The sequence below is a fragment of the Acinonyx jubatus genome, chromosome B3 (genome assembly GCF_027475565.1).
Source record: "Acinonyx jubatus isolate Ajub_Pintada_27869175 chromosome B3, VMU_Ajub_asm_v1.0, whole genome shotgun sequence".
Classification (NCBI taxonomy): domain Eukaryota; kingdom Metazoa; phylum Chordata; class Mammalia; order Carnivora; family Felidae; genus Acinonyx; species Acinonyx jubatus.
In genome coordinates this window covers 47,730,616-47,748,364 of record NC_069386.1, presented here as the reverse complement: position 1 = coordinate 47,748,364, position 17,749 = coordinate 47,730,616, and the positions used below count along the sequence as shown (strand labels likewise).

The 17,749-nt window shown below is 36.1% G+C and overlaps 1 protein-coding gene across 6 annotated transcripts in view; it reads right to left on the bottom strand.

The window, feature by feature from the left end:
• The window catches only part of NEDD4 (NEDD4 E3 ubiquitin protein ligase), a 136,401-nt gene that overhangs the window by 76,223 nt on the left and 42,429 nt on the right, over positions 1-17,749 (bottom strand). For 3 of the 6 annotated variants that reach the window (XM_027067312.2, XM_027067314.2, XM_053223989.1), the window contains one exon: positions 9,684-9,737. The exons of 2 other annotated variants lie outside the window; for them this stretch is intronic. In XM_027067312.2, coding sequence (XP_026923113.1) covers positions 9,684-9,737 — 54 coding nt within the window. Of the gene's footprint in view, positions 1-1,663; positions 8,981-9,683; positions 9,738-17,749 lie in introns of those variants that run through there. One more of the 6 variants, XM_015078701.3, reaches the window with a different exon arrangement.

The window sequence follows — 17,749 nt, the reverse complement described above, 5'->3', positions numbered from 1 at the left end:
TTTAAGTTAGCTTACCTAAATTAAATAAAACTAATAGAAGTGTATATTTTTAGCTATGCAAAAGGCATTTAGTCACACTTTATTAAAAAACATTAAAAATACCTCTTTTTCAAAAGCATCATTAATAACAAACTATAACATTACCGCAAAAATAAACTATTTTAAGGCTATTTCTATAAATATATTTATTCACAAATATTTTGAGGTTAATTATTCCTTTCAGATTAATTATTTCATTAAATGTATAATAAGTTTACAAGGTACAATTCAATTAGCAAGTTATTAATATGTTTCTTTATAGTGTCACTTCATTGCTTTCTTTTGAGGGCAAAACAGTTTGATGGATTATAATCTAAAAGTTGTTTTTTTTAAAGTTCCATAAATGAAATAATCCTAAAACATAGGTCAGAACTGGAAATCTAATCTTTATTCATCTTCAATAAAGTAGTTGTTTATATTAACCTCTGGGCATTTTATTTATGAGATTTCAAAAGAGAGAAAACTATCAACTACTTGATATTTTATTTACCTAAACCTCTTTGTCCAGATGTTTAAAAAAATTTTTTTAATGTAGATATTGAGTGTTATATAAACACAGATAAACAGTTAAGGGTTTTTTCCCCCCTAAACTATTATGTAGTGTCATCTAGAATTGGTTTAGCCAGAAAAAAATTTTAATTTCCTGGAATCTGGCAAGACTTTACAAATACAGAAAATTTTAAAAATCTACTTAAGTTCAAATACTTTGGAAAATCTATTTAAGTTCAAATACTTTGGAAAGACTCAATTATACAAAGAACTGTTTTGGTTAAGATTCATTAGAGTTAAATTGCTAATATAATAAACAAAATTATCAAAATAACAAATTAATAAAGTAACTAGAAAAGTATGGGAAATGCCTAGCAATTGAAACCAAATTCAAAAAATATAAAATTTAAAATTCAATATTGTTGAAAGACTGAGTTAAATTTTAGAAGGCAGTCTTAACTGGTAGCTAAAGGAAAATCCGGGTGGAAACAAAATTCCTGTGGTTAAGGCTATATACAAATGCAAATGCCATTTATCTTTCCTCTGCTTTAAACGTGCAGCATAAGAGTTTTTATCAATGTTCTAATAAATACATATATTTTAGAGAAACATTTTCTCTGTGTTCATTTGCAACAACATTTTCACATTTTTATGTAGGCTTTTTATTGTTTAATATTTTAAATAAGGATTCTATATTTTACTTAGTTTCACAATGATTAAGGAGGGAAGAATACTAAATGAACATTTTTGAAAGTGGGAATAAAATATGGAATTAGATAATAAAATGCCATGTTACTGGAGGAAAAAAATACACCAAGGTAAAAATGTTAACAAAATAAATTATTATTTAAAGCTTGTTTTTATGCAACAGAAATGTGTCATGGCCTAAATCACTTTGGAAAGTTTTTTTTTTTTTTTTAATGCACGTTTTCAACACTGGTAAAATAACAAATAGGGCTATAAACTATTGGGGGTTCTTCAGATTTACAAATACAAAGATTAGGACTGTAAAACACTTGCTAGCTAAGGACCAGGGAAGAACATAAAACTGCTAAGTTATAATAAATTTTAACCAAATAGTCCATAAAGCTTTTCCAGAATAAATTAACATTTACCAAGACCAAAGGAAACTTACCTTACAAGAATGCTTTAAAGAATTAGATAGTTTATTTGTGAAATCTCTGTTACTGTCTCTTGATAAATTATCAACTTTATCTTCATTTCCAGATGCAAACTTTATGAGTAATTGCGATGGTCCCCCCGTAGAACAATTGTGCTTAAGGCTGGATAAACAGGAAACATTTGGATAAGTTCCTCCCAATGAAATACTTCTTTGTAAAACAGCATGATTTTTGTTGATCTGTAAATTTGGTCTTTCCAACTGTCCATTGATATTTATTTGGTAATCTACATTTTGGGAGGATGGTAAACGTGCAGATGTCCTATGCATAAGCTTACTGCACTCTGAATCAGAATTAAGCTTAATTTCTGACATCTCTGGTTTACAATCACCATTTGCTGTTTCACAATCTAACGTAGGTGCTTTTTGTTGGGTGAAATGCACTGAAACACAAGAATATCCTTCAGATGACTTTTCACAGATAGTCTGATTTGGACTGTTATTTGCAATAACAATTTTCTTTTGTAATGAGCCCTTCCTGTGAAGTGGTCGTATGTCTCTTACTTCTCCAGCAGTACAGATTGTTTTAGATAACCGAAGTCCATTGACAGCTGTTGAAAGAAATCCCTTAGCACCAGGACCATCTTCACTGTGGGCAAATTCACTAGGAGAAATTATAAACTGGTGTGAGGTTTGATAGGATCCTTTGCTCGGAAGAATATCTGTACTTGTTGGAGAAGTTGGTGGGGTATTTGAAGGACTCCTAGGAAAAATGACTAAGGATGAACAACGTTTTAGTGGAGTTTTCGAGTTCCTGCTCACTGGCAATTTCATAATTTCTAGTCCGTGCTCCAAGTCATCCTGGACAAAAGGAACGGTACTTGGACTTCTTGAAAAAATTTCACAGGGAGTAGTATTCCTGTATGGCACACTTCTGTTGGAGGTGCTGTCGGAAGATAAATTTCCACCAAGAAAAGTATCATCAGTTGGTGGAAAAGTATAACCACTGCTGTCACTGATGATACTGTTTGTGTAGGAACCACCACTTGTGATACTTGTGCATGATCCATAATCACTACCATTGCTGCTGTAAGACCCATTCTCGCTGGTGGAACAGTTACTAAGGCTACTGCTGCGAAGGGCAGAACTGCCTACATGGTTACCATCATTCACAGCATTCAGTTCATTATCAGCCACAGCATTGTTGTAAATACCGTCCTTCAAGACACACATAAATGAAGCATCATCACCATCAGCTAAGACATTGCTAGACTGAAGACATCCACTGTACCTTGTTGGCTGTAGTGAAATCTGCAGACAGCTGCTCTTTTTATTAACGTTTTCAGGTGAAGGAACAGATGATCTTTCCTGAGACTTAACGTTTTCCTGTATTAACGGAGCTAGTGCAGTCTGTCTAGGAGTCAGCTTCATTTGAACAACGTTAGACGTTGAAATCCGTGTTGGTCTTTTGAAGCACATGTGAACATTGTTATCCAGATCATCTCCGGAGGTCTCTGACAAAGGATAAGTATTGCTTCTTCTGGCTGCAAAGTGCAATCGTAAGCTTTGTGCCATTTGTTCTCATTTCCAAACATGTTAAGGGCTGAAAGTCATAACAAAGATCTCTGTCGGGAGACAGGCTAGAAGCAGCTGCACTGCATCGAAGGAAAAAATCATTTGTGGTGCCTAAAAGAGCTCTTAAGTAGTAGTCTTTATCCTAAGTAAAACCTTAGATACCAGATATCATAGAAAGAAAAAGACGACCCATTCCTGAGACTGACGTTTCCAAATATTTTTGAATCGCGTGTAGTCAAAATGCCTTCACTTACAAAGCACTTGATTTCCAGCGACCTTTAAGCTGAGCTCAGCTGCAGCACACTGCCTCAAACACTGCCAACCTTGTTTCAATTATACCTTCTCCAATTTGCATGAATGAGTAACACAAGAACAACAATCTTCTAGCATTTCAAGTTGAAACAGTATTTTTTCACTCCAGCTCTACTAAATGAACATTTAACTATGTGAATCACAGTGCCTATACTTTCTCCAGCAGAGTTTGACCACTAATATTTTTACCCATAAGGATAGAATTACAGGAAGTTGGTAGGAATGAAACCCCATGTAATTGAGTATCAAATCAAGGATTGAATTTCCAAATAGTAGCCAGAGTAGGGAATCTCATCAAGTCAGTTAATGTAGAAAGGCATATATTCTGTTAGTTTTTTTTAATGAGTAAATTCAAACAGTTGTATAAATTTGGAAATACTAAAACTTTGGGGTTCTGAATTAAAACTCTAGCATTAAATCAAATAGATAAGTATTTTAGCGTCCAAAACCCTACTTATAAAAAGTGAAAGCTTAAGGAGAGCAATACAAAATTAGCTTAGTAATACTATTGAAAAATTGAGCATAGGTCTGAGAAAGAAAGGTTTAAGAGAAGCTGTCACCAAGCATTTTCTCCTGTAATTTTAAGGCCTTTTCCAGCCAAGTAGTACAGTCTTTAAATGATGCCATTTATATTTTGACTATTACAACTCTGCCAAGAAATAGCCTAAGCAAACATTCCATTAAAAATATATGCAGATTAGACAGAAAAACTATACCCCAATATAGTTTGAGCACACAAGATATTTTATTCCACTGTCTCTGCAATTCATTCACTTAAGAGAGTGTTGTGGTAAGTAAAGAAGTCTAAAAAGGATTTAACACATCAAATAAACATATCTCAATGCCAATTCTGTTCTGAAAACTCTAAGAGCTCTTTGCTGGCCTCTACTGGTGTGTTGAAACAATCCATGTAGCTGTTTGATATCTAGAGAGAAATACAAACCAAGCTGCATATTTCTTTGTATAAACAAAGTCCATACTTGTTTACATTTTTGAGTACTAGCATTGCCCTCGAGGTGGAATTAGTTACTACTGCTGATAGAGCTCCCACAGTACAGAACAGTAGACTGTTTGTTCTCCAAGAGCTTGTGATTTTGTATATATATTTTTTCTGCTTTGTATTTATTTAACCTTTACTTTATTTTCAGTTTACTAGGTAATAAAAGTTTAATATTTTAATTTCTCCCCCAAATGTCATAGACCAAGTTTGGTATTCTATTTGAAAGAAACAAAGTTATTTTTAAATAATACTCTAGGGTATATTTAAACCCCTTACCTGAATTTTATAGCTGGAACTCCAGTAATAAATATATACTGACTCATTCATAGGAGAGTGAAAAGTAAAATAGTTCAGTTGTTTACACCACATGGTACTACACCCAAGTTGTATTTTTCTAAGTAAGATTTTTTCCTAAGTAAAAGCAAATATGTAAAACATATACTTGCACTTTGTTTAAAAAAGAAAATGCCTTAAGATAGATCTGTTCTCAATCACAGTCTTCTAAACAGTATTTTTAATCAATTAAGATATGATAAAATAGAAATACGGAACTTGTGAAATTATATTTCTGACTAGAATGATACAGCACTATGCTTTGGAATGTGTACAATAATCGCAAACTTAGCAATACAATTATTATATTATTTTGGTTTTATATAATCTACCTCCTTTACGATTTTACAGACTTCAGGAAATATTCCCTATAATCCTCTTTCCTTATAGAAGGAACAGTCCTAATCTTTTCACTTTGCCTTCAAATGACTTCAGCTTTTCTTCTTGAATTAAGTTAGGGGTCTCATAGCTTAAAGAACAAACACTTCTAATAGGCTAATTAATAGGATCTAACTGCTCATACCTGTGGCCTAAAGCTTCTAGTTAAACTCCTCCGGTTGTTGATATAAAATAATGAACCTCAGTTATTTGGCTAGATAAATGTTTTCTCTTTGGTAAGCTTCTCCAGAAGCATCAGTTTCATGTCCCCTAACTAGGTATCAAGCTTCCAGACCATGAGGACCGTAGCCACACATTTCTTGGGACATTTCTGGGCTCATGCTCAGCGCCAAGTAAACACTAAGTAACACCAGGGAGGAGATTAAATGGATGGATGGTCACACTTACTCTGAGTGCCTAATGCTTTCTTTCAGGAATTTTTTTTTAAAGTTGATCCAGGGGTGTCTGGATGCCTCAGTCGGTTAAGCGTCCGATTCTTGATTTAGGCTCAGGTCATGATCTCACTGTCGTGAGTTCTAGCCCTGCAACAGGCTCTGCGCTCACAGTGCGGAGGCTGCTTTGGATCCTCTGTCTCCTTCTCTCTGCCCCTCCCTCCCCACTCCCTCAAAAATAAGTGTACGTTAAAAAATAAATAAAAGTTGATTCAGCTATTACTGGAAATACTGAATATTGAAGAAAATTAAATTGAATATTAAAGAAATATTGAAAAGCACCACAGCTGGATCGGAAGGAATGATGATTGAAAATTTTCAAAGAGGGGGCTTAAGACAAGAAAAAGTAAGGCAAGAGAATGATATGCACTTTCCAGCCTGCCAGTCTGAGTTTAAACTGCAGACAGGCTAAAGAATTTGCATTGCTGGTTCTGGGCTGGGATTGCACAGGATCTGTACCACCATTACAGCAGTTCAGGGGAGAGCCTGGGGTAGAATGTAGCCCCTTAGCCAAACAGATTCCAAAAGAGGAGCATCAATTCCAAAAGAAGAGGTGGAGAGCGGTCACACCCTCATCGGGGAGGAACCTATGCAAGTCCTGTAGAATTTCATACTCTGGAATGAAATGCATAATATCTGAGGATTAGATTGAAGCTCAGGACCCCACATTCTGAGATGTTTGGTTATTGATTATCTACACAGAAAATAATGTGATTAAATGTCAGGGATAGACTCTGGATGACACTAATCATTGATTAGAAATTTGAAAGCCAGAGTCTACTGTGATGAGCAATTGTATGTGTCAATGTGGCTGGGCTCTTTTGCCCAACTGTTTGGTCAAACAGTAGGCTAGATGTTGCTATGAAGATATGTTTCAGATGTGATTAACATTTATTCATGGGGTGCCTGGGTGGCTCAGTCAGTTAGGCAACCAACTTCGGCTCAGGTCATGATCTTGCAGTTTGTGAGTTGGAGCCCAGCTTCCGGTTCTGTGCTGACACCTCGGAGCCCGGAGTCTGCTTCAGGTTCTGTGCCTCCCTCTCTTTTTGCCTCTCCCCTGCTTGCACTCTCTCTCTGTCTCTGTCTCTCTCAAAATAAATGAATGTTAAAAAATTTAAAAAAAACCCACTTAATTCAGTAAATTTTGAATAAAGCAGATTACCTTCCATAATGTGATGGGCCTCATGCTATCAGCTAACGGCCTTAAAAAGCAAAGCCAGGGGCACCTGGGTGGCTCAGTTGGTTAAGTGTCCGACTTCGGCTCAGGTCATGATCTCACAGTCCGTGAGTTCGAGCCCCGCATCGGGCTCTGTGTTGACAGCTCAGAGCCTGGAGCCTGCTTCAGATTCTGTGCCTTCCTCTCTCTCTGACCCTCCCCCATTCATGCTGTGTCTCTCTCTGTCTCAAAAATAAATAAACATTGAAAAGCTGGTCTTTTTTTAAAAAAAAAAAAGCAAAGCCAGGTTTCCTGAAGAAGCAATTGGACTTCAAGATTACAACATAGACACTCTGCCTAAGTTTCCAGCTTGCTTGCCTGCCCTACAGGTTTCAGAATGAAGACTGTGACATCAACTCTTACCTGAATATTCAACCTGTTAGCCCTGTCCTACAGATTCCAGACTTGCCAGAATCCACATGACCCAATCACAACCACATGACCCAATTCCTAAAATCAAATCTGAAGCAGGCTCCAGGCTCCAAGCTGTCAGCACAGAGCCTGACACAAGGCTCAATCAAACTCACAAGCCATGAGATCGTGACCTGAGCCAAAGTCAGACACTCAACTGACTGAGCCACCTAGGCACCCAAGAGTACTCTTTTTCAAAACAAATGTCACTTATATGACAGACATTTTCCACAGGACTAGAAATTATCTGCCTAAGATTTTATCCGTTGCTCTTTGTTGTACATTTCCAAAGAGTATTTGTTAGGAAAAGGATATGTTCTTAATTTTGTTGTGAATGCTATACAAGAATAAACACAAATGACATTTACAGAGGCACAGGACATTTACTGCCATACAATCAACCCTCTTACTCTACCAATGGCTATAGTTTCTATGACATCTCAGGTAAATAGGTAATACTTCTATTACCTGCTAGGACTAACAACAAATCAGTGGCTTAGAATGACACACACCACCCTGTTCTAATGATTTTTGCTCCCTTTTCCTAGTAAAGCGAGCTTCTTGAGAAAAGCTGTATTTCTAATTGAGAGCAGAGTATCCAACAGAGTTGATACCCTAAATGGCATACCTTAGTTAACATACCACAGAGGGATGTATTCACAGTGATACTATTTTAATAAATTCAAAAATATGCAAAAGGAAACTATACTCAGGGGGTACATATGTATAGGATGAACAATTTTTGAAGGCAAAGAAATGATAAGCACAATATTCAGGACAGTGTCTACTATGTGCGAGGGAAGAAAAGGAGATGTGATTGGGGAGGGGAAGTGAGGGTTGTAGAGTTTGGTAATGTTCTAGTTCTTGAGTCATAAGTGCATAGGTATTCGTCATATTATTTTAAAAAAAGATTTATATTACATACACTTTTCTATATGTTTATTTTATGATTTAAAAAACACAAATAGTAAATTCTACCTGGCCCCATCTAGAAGGAAAACAAATCTGTAGAGACAGAAGGAATAAAAAATCTCTATTCTATAGAAAATGCAAAAATACAAGCAGAAAACAAACATTTCTGCATATGACCATATCTGATAAGCAAATCTTCAACATCTGTCATATCACTCAGCCTTAAAGAGTTAGATTGCAGTTAGTGATCAGTCTCCTTTGGCAATAAAAACACCCTTTTGCTTATTATGAGGCTAATTAATATATTTTAATTGCAGTATCTTCCATTAGTAGTATAGTTATCATTTCTTGAGGGAAAAAGACATGTCATGTAGTCCAACACTAAAAACAAATTTTAAAAATCCAGTTTCTTAGTTAGCTAAGAAGTGAACATTTCTTTTTTGGTGCCTCTGTTTAATAACTGATATGCCTTACATAACACTGTTCTTTTTTTATGTTCAAATTTTATGTTCAAATTTTACAGGTTTAAAATATATATGTAAGATGCTAAGAAGAAGATTTGGGGATGCCTGGGTGGCTCAGTGAGTTAAGCATCCATCCGACTTTGGCTCAAGACATGATCTCATAGTTTGTAAGTTCGAGCCCCACACTGGGTTCTCTGCTGTCAGGGTGGAGCCTGCTTCAGATCCTCTATCTCCCTCTCTCTGCCCCACCCTTGCATGCTCACTCTCTCTTAAAAATAAATGTACATTAAAAAAATTTATTTAATTTAAAAACATTTTGAAAAGATGCTAAGGAGAAGATGTAAAATAGTATTCCTAAGAGACAAAATTAGGAAAAGGATAGGACTTCAAGATAGTCTTTAGGAGATGAGGAATCAGAACTATCATTTCACAAACATAAAATCAGGTTTAACTTTGCCCTTTTTTTCTTTGCCTCTGTAAGAGCTCGCAGTCCTTTAGAGGCTTTATCAGTGTAAAGAGGACAGTCTTCCTTTGCAGAAGAGTGGGAAGAGGAGAAGGCATGAGACATGTAAGTACATACAAGAAACAGAAGAAATCCACTGCAAGGAGGAAGCACAGGTGCAGCCGCTCAGGGAGAAGTTTCCCAGAGCCTGTGCATACCCATCAGGCCACGCTGGATGAGGGTGAGGGAAGGCAAGACAATGTGGCCAGCTTTCCTGCTATCCCATCACCTGCCACAACAGGTCTTGAGTAAGACTGTAATCTGGTGAGAACTGGCAATCAAGAGAGGTGCCTGGGAGGAGAATGGAAGGGTAGAAAGTAGCACCAAGAAGGAAAAAAAAAATGTATCCACCTCTCCTTTTTGCCCAGAGCCTCCATAACCACCCCAAGTCATCTCTCACATCACAGATTCCCAGCGTATTTCCTCTGCTCTACTGAGATATACCCTGGCTTCGCATCACACTAGTGCAACATAACTTACCAATCGATTTTCATCAAATACTTCAAATAGAAGCCGGTGCTGCTGAGGATGGACCTAAGTTAAGAAAAACACAAACTTTCTTTAAAAACAAGTGAACATCAATCAACTTACGGACTCTGAGATAAATTCTTGAAAATGTTGCCAGTTCCTAATTCTATTTAGGTGTATTTTAAATTATACGAGACACTTAATACAAAAGCAAACCAATCCTCCGTCACCCATTTTCTAACAGCTTTACCGTAACAATGAAGTAGATTTGGGTGCTTATTTTTACATTTTTTCTAAAATAGAATGAAAGAAAGGAAAATAAAATGTCAAAAAAATTATTTAGATATTTGCAAGTACTTAAAAAAATAGGTTATAGGGGTGCCTGGGTGGCTCAGTTGGTTGAGTGACCAACTCTTGGTTTAGGCTCAGGGCATGATCTCATTGCTCTTGAACTCACTGCCAGCGCAGAGCCTGTTTGGGATTCTCTCTCTCTCCCTCTCTCTCTGCCCCTCCCCTGTGTGCACACTCTCTCTCTTTCTCTCAAAATGAATAAATAAACTTAAATATATATACATATATATATATATTTATATATGGGTTATGTTTTAACTTATTATAAATTTTATTTACTGACTTCTCATTTATCAAGGTAGAACTACCCAAAGTGGATACTGACTTTATGGAAACTAGTTTTCTGAGTCCTTTTTAGTAATGACTTTACAGAACCATTTGTTGCTTCTACTACATAGACACAAGCAGTCAAAAAGTAAACACTTAGTTTTCACTTACAGTATAAATAAAAATTAATGTGCAGTATTTTATTTTTCAAAGCTGATGCTTTCATGTTTGCTGAGATATTTCGACATCGAGTTAATATCTACTAAATATCAAATATGAAGAAAATCTTTAATAATTTTTATACCACAGATTAAGATGACATACAAAAAATTCTCACATTTAAGTTGATTTTTTCCCTATGAGAATAAATACATTACATTAAACACTGTGATATTTTAAAACTTTGGTTTACATGTTAAAAATATTGACAGTCTTCAGCAAAAGGTCCAATAAGTGTGAAAAATATATTTAGATACCTAAGCCAATGTCCAGTCTCCCTTATGTCCTTCTGAGAACATAATCTTAATTTTGCCTGCAGCAGCATACTCAGGGTCACCACATTGTATAACTCTTGGGGGAGAGAGGCGTTAATTTTTTAAAACTGAAGTATAGGATATATGATACATTCAGTAAAGTATAAAATTTACTAACCTTATATACACAGTCTGATGACTTCTTTTTCTAAGAATTATCAAGAGGTAGAATTCTTTTTTTTTTAATTTTTTTTAACGTTTATTTATTTTTGAGACAGGGAGAGACAGAGCATGAACGGGGGAGGGGCAGAAAGAGAGGGAGACACAGAATTGGAAGCAGGCTCCAGGCTCTGAGCCATCAGCACAGAGCCCGACGTGGGGCTCGAACTCCCGGACCGTGAGATCGTGACCTGAGCTGAAGTCGGACGCTTAAACGACTGAGCCCCCCAGGCACCCCAAGAGGTAGAATTCTTATTTTAATCTAGGCAGACTAATTTCAAACTATATGCTCTTAATTACTAAGTTATACAGCCTCTCTAAGTTAAAAAAAAAAAAAGAAAATTTGAGGTAAATGATCCAAAAAGTAAAAACAAGTAATTGTATTAACATGAAAAATATATATATTTCATAGGAGAAAGCATTAGGTAGGACTACAGGTTCAATCCATATCATTTAGTGTTTACAATGAAGATACAACTGCAATACACATATATAAAAAATGCCATTAAGGAGTGCCTGGGTAGCTGTGTCAGTTGAGTGTCCAACTCTTGATTTTGGCTCAGGACATGCTCTCAGGGTCATGGGGTCAAGCCCTGAGTCGGGCTCTAAGCTGAGCATGGAGCCTGCCTGGGATTCTCTCTCTGCCCCTCCCCTATTCTCTGTCTCTGTCTCTCTCAAAATAAATACATAAATAATTTTTAAATACCATTAAAATATACAAAATACATACTAGTGAAAAGAAGGAATTATTAAAAGTAAATGTGGTCTTTATTTTCGAAATTTTCATAGTGGCCTCATTTAGAGCAAGATACGTAAAGTACTCCAATGGCAAGTTAACAAAAGTTGCATTTTTTGATATTAGACAGCAAAGTTTGATACACATTTATTCAGTTAATTTACTTGGATTCTCTTCATTCTTACCAATTTTTTTTCAATTATGTTTCTATTTTTCTTAGTACTTTTCTTGATATTTGGCCCATTGAAAAAAATTTTTTAATTTTAATTTCAGTATAGTTAACATACAGTGTTATATTAGTTTCATATGTAAAATATAGTGATTTGACAATTCTATACATTACTCACTGCTCATCACTATAAGGGTACTTTAAATCCCTTTCACCTCTTTCACCCATCCTCTCACCCACCCTCCCTCTGGTAACCATAAGTTCTCTATATTTCAGAGTCTGTTTTTATTTTTTCAACTAATATCTTATTTTTTAATTTTTTAAAATTTTAATTTAAATTTTAGTTAGTTAACATGCAGTGCAATATTAGTTTCAGGAGTAGAATTCAGTGATTAATCACTTACATACAATACCCAGTGCTCATCACAAGTGCCTTCCTAGGACCAATCACCCATCTAGCTCATCAACCACCCACCTCCCTCTATCAACCCTCAGTTTGTTCTCTATCTTTAACAGTCTTAAAAGTCTGTTTTTCTGTTTTCTTTTTTTTCTTTGTTCATTTGTTTTGTTTCTTAAATTCCACCTATGAGTGAAATCATATGGTATTTGTCTTTCTTTGACCCATTTATCTCACTTTGCATTATACTGTCTGGCTCCCTCCATGTTGTTGCAAATGGCAAGGTTTCATTCTTTTTTATGGCTGAGTAATATTCCATTACACACACACACACACACACACACACACACACACACACACAGACACACACCCCACATCTTCTTTATCCATTCCTCTACTGATGGACACTTGGGTTGCTTCCATATTTTGGCTACTGTATATATGCTGCAGTAATCACAAGGGTTCATATATCTTTTAGAACTAATGTCTTTCATATTCTTTGGGTAAATACCCAGTAGTGAAATTACTGGGTTCTATGGTAATTCTATTTTTACTTTGAGGAAACTCCATAGTGTTTTCTCCAGAAGCTGCACCAGTGTGCACTCCCACCAACAGCGTACGAGGGTTCCTTTTTCTCCACACCCTCATCAACACTTGTTTCTTGTGTTGTTGATTTTAGTCATTCTGATAGGTGTGAGATGATATCTCATTGTGGTTTTGATTGGTGTTTTCCTGATGATTAGTGATGTTGAGCATCTTTTCCTGTGTCTGTTGGCCACAGCCTGATGACTTTTGATCTACAGACACTGTGTCATCATCACCTAGATCAAAATATCAAATGCTCCATTGTACTTTATGTATTGTTTTCTCTATAAACACTCAGGGACAAAGAGGCCAACCTACTGGCAGTCATTTGATGGGGCTTCTGGGAGAGTTCTTTAAATAGGGCTGACTCAGCTAGGAGAGATGTCCCTTTTGCCCTTTGCATTTCTCTTCCTGTCTTGGTTAGGACAGCTTACTCTCTTATAATCACACTGTGACCATAGAGCAACTACGGGGATGGGAACCCCAAACAAAGGTGAGACACCATGGGAATAGGAAAGTAGTGTAAGACAATAATCTTTTCTAAGATGTAGAGGAATTTGGGGAGAAGATGAAACTTGAGCTGAAATTTCAATGTTGGGAAGAATTTGCATAAGAAAATATAGAGAACATTCACAGCAAGGAGATCACATTAAGAAAGACATGGAGGCAGAATGAGCATGCTCTAAGGAAATCAAACTGATAAGAACATTTTTGTATTATAAAATGGCAGTGGTGCCTGCCGTGACAGGCACCTGTTAAGCATACAACTCTTGGTTTCAGCTCAGATCATGATCTCATGGTTCATGTGGTTGAGCCCTATGTTGGGCTCTGCATTGGCAGTGCGGAGCCTGCTTGAGATTCTCTCTCTCTCCCTCTCTCTCTGCCCCTCCCCTGTTCATGTTCTCTCTCTCTCTCTCTCTCTCTCTCTCTCTCTCTCTCTTAAAAAAATAAACTTAAAAGAAAGTGGCAAAAAATTTTGATTATTTAGGCTAGAGCCAGGCTGAGGACACCGAAATACAAAAAAAAGGAGTTAGGACTTAATTGGTAGGAAAGAAAATGAAGCTTTTAAAAGAAAAATGACACGATGTAGGTCATACATAAATATTATTTTGTCAGTGATACACAAAATAAATTGGGCTGAAGAGAAACCCTGTGGGAACTGTTGCTCCTATGACTCAAGCATGAAGTGTATATGAGAGCTTTGCCTGAGACAGTCCCAGTGAGAGTAGGAAGGGAGAAAGGCCATGACAAACATTTTGAGGAAGAAAAATCAAAAGTCTCAGTGTCTATCAAAGTAAAGGTGGATAATGTAGATGTTTGAGGAATATTGCTAAAAAAATAGGTATCAGGTCTGATCTAATCAGACCTCTGCTGTCCTGGTTTGGCATTTAATTAATTGCTACCTAACAGAATTCTCTAATCTCACTATCTTATCTTTTTAATTTCTCTTTCCTATATAACTGGAATGACCTACCTAAAAGACGGGTTAAGCTATTTTTACTGCCCTACTCAAAAGGTGTGCCCAATAGCCTAAAGAATGAAATCCAAATGACTGAGCATGGAATGATCCCTCATGATCTGAGCCCAATGAGCCTCTCCAGCCACTTCTACAACTGTCCCCCTGCTGATAGATATAGATATAGCAGTAAACAGAGCAGAAGAAGCTGAAAACTCAAAACAATGCAGGAGGTTGAAGCAAGAGGGCAATTGCCCCAGTGAGACCATGTTTGAATAGTACTTTACCCTCCGGATGTTATACACACAGACACACACACTTATCACACAGTTTCTCTTTGTGCCTGATTTCAGTTATAGGCTTTGTAAAAATGCAACCACCAGTTTTAATATACAAAACTTACATGGGAACTAAAAATGTAACATGTAATTGTTGAGTGTTTATGCCTTTTATGTACAGAAGCAGTAGGTGATTTTTTCTATTCTATCACTGTTAAGTATGATTAGGTTATCAGAGATCACAGATGTATACACAGAAAAACTGTCCCTGAAGGAAAAAGAAACGATTTAGGAAACAAAAAGAAAACACTTAAAAAAATGTAAGTAGAAATGTTTGGGAAAGTTTTGCATCCATAAAGCAAAAATAGGATACTAGAAAAAGGGAACAACTAGAGAACAAAGAGGTGTTGGAAGTAAAAATGACTGTTGAGGGGCATCTGGGTGGTTCAGTCGGTTGGGTGTCCAATTCTTGATTTTGGCTCAGGTCATGATCTCTCAAGTTGTGGGATCCAGCCCCAATGACAGCGCAGAGCCTGCTTAGGATTCTCTCTCCCCTCCCTTATCCCTGTCCCTCCCCTGCTCTCCCCCCCCAACCCCCGCCGCCAAAATAAACAAACAATATGCTCTAAAAATGACTGTTGAATTCAAATATAAGCAACCTAAGGTACATTTGAAAAAATCTCTCAAAATGTAGAACAAAAAGCTAAGTTAAGGAAAGTAGGAGAGAAAATAAAAAAGTGGATTATTTGAATCCTCTTTCAATGAAATAATTACATTCTAACGCCCTAAAGTAGAAACAGAAAACTATGTGTGGGTCAAGTTCAGCCAGCCACCTGCTTCTTTTTGTTTTTTAAATAGCCTATAAGAATTTTTAAAATATTTAAAATGGTTATATTTTAAATGGATATATAAGTATCTTCATAATACTCTCAATTTTTGCCTCTAGGCCCATAAACCTAAAATATTTATTTACTATATGTCTCTTAAAAAAAAGACCTGTTTCCTAAGACATTCACTGTATGTTATCTATTAATTTCTCTCCTATATAACTAGCAAGGTACTGGATAAGACCATCCTTGAAAGGTATGAGAAAACACTCAAACCATTTCCTGTGTTCTTTGGTTCACATGAGAAATTCTGGTTGAGAAAGAATTAGTCCAGGTGACTCTACAACCAACCAGTTGGAATACCCAAAATAATAATACAGAGAGAAGAAAACTATTAGAAATTATTTACATAAACATTTTCAGAGCTGAAGGGAAACAGGAGTCTTTAAATTGAAATGCTTACCAAAGGCCCAGCACAATAATGGATTTTTAAAGCTGTACATACAAGGCATATCACTGTGAAATTTTAAAACACTGGAAAAAGATAATTGTCAAATGTTTCACAGAAAAAGAACCACCACCAAAGGAACTAGAATCAGACTTTTCAACAGCAACATGCTGCTCAATGATGTCATCATGAAGCCATGCCCTCAAGTTTCTAAGGAAAAATTATTTTCAACCTAGAATCCTATGAGGGGCCAAACTATCAGCCAAACATAAGTTGGCTGTTTACTCATCTGTCATAGCTTGAAGTCAGATTGGGACATGGATGTGCAGGCAATTCAGCAATATGGGAATAATGGCCAGAATAACAAACAACAGTTAAAAAGTGGTTCCTCCTGGGAAGCAGGGATAGGGTGAAGGAAGTTGGGGCTCTAGAGTCTACCACTTTTCATTATAGCTCCTTTATACGATCTCATTTTAAAGCTATGTGTGACTTCTTTGATGAGATCATATTTTTAATTTATTAAAAAAAGCAGTAAAGCTATGGTCACAAAAAATAGTTTATAGGGTCATATTCTGGGAAGGGTAAAAGCAGGAGAGACAAAAATTAAAATGCTGATAATAGGTTTTTTGAAAATCAAAAATAAGCATGTAGGTCTATAAATACATAAAACAGTAGAGAGAAAAATTTGACAAAAGAGTAGCCAAATTTTTTCAAAGAACAACAAAGGTATTGATAAGTGTCAATTTACTCTACAGGGTTCATAAAGAATCTGAAGTAATGTTCCTGGAAATTCTATAAGTAGACGCAGGAAAAAAACAATGCACATACATTTTTAAAACGTAGCTTTATTAAGATATATTTCACATACCATACAATTGACCCATTGAAAATGTACAATTTAATGGTTTTTAGTATTTTCATAGTGTACAACTACTATCACAATTTTAGAACATTTTCATCACCTCAAAAAGTAAACCTCATGCCTTTTAGCAGTCACCCCTAACTTTCCCTCCACCACCCCAGTCTCAGGCAACCTCCAATCTATTTTCTGTCTCTATAAATTTGCCTATTCTGGACAGTTCATATAAATGGAATCATATAATATGTGATCTTTTTTAATTGGTTTCTTGCTGCTTTTTCAAGGTTCACCCGTTTCGTAGCATGTTATCAGTACCTCATTTCTTTTTACAGCTGCAAAATATCCCATTGCATGCATATACCCCATTTTGTGTATCCATTCATCTGTTGATGGACATTTGAGCTGTTTTGACGTTTTGACTAAAATGATTAATGATGCTATGAACATTCATGTGCAAGTTTTTGTGTGGACATATGATATTAGTACATCTTAAAATAAAACTGTGTAGGGGTGCCTGGCTGGCTCAGTCGGTTAAGCATCTGTCTCTTGATTTCAGCTCAGATCATGATCTCAAGGTTTGTGAGTTTGAGCCCCACATCAGGCTCTGTGGTGGCAGTGTGGAGCCTGCTTGGGATTCCCTCTCTGCCCCTCCCCCACTGACTCTGGCTCTCTCTCTCTCTCTCAAAACAAATAAATAAACTAAAAAAATGTTTTAAAAGAACACTGTTAAATGAATTAGATATTTTTTATAAGCATACAGCATTATATAAATAGAAAGTATCTTGGCATTTTTATTTATGTGTTTTATGTCTTTCTACTTTCTCTATATAGCAATTTTCATCAACAAATATAAAAATAAACTATATATACATAGCTATGGGAGGGCATCTAAACACTAAAAAAGATACATAGTGAACAACAAATCATTCTCTTATCCTTGTCCTACTCTCAGAGAAAACACAGCACTTTCTTAGGTCTTTCCAGAAGTATTTTATGCAAATACCAGCATATGA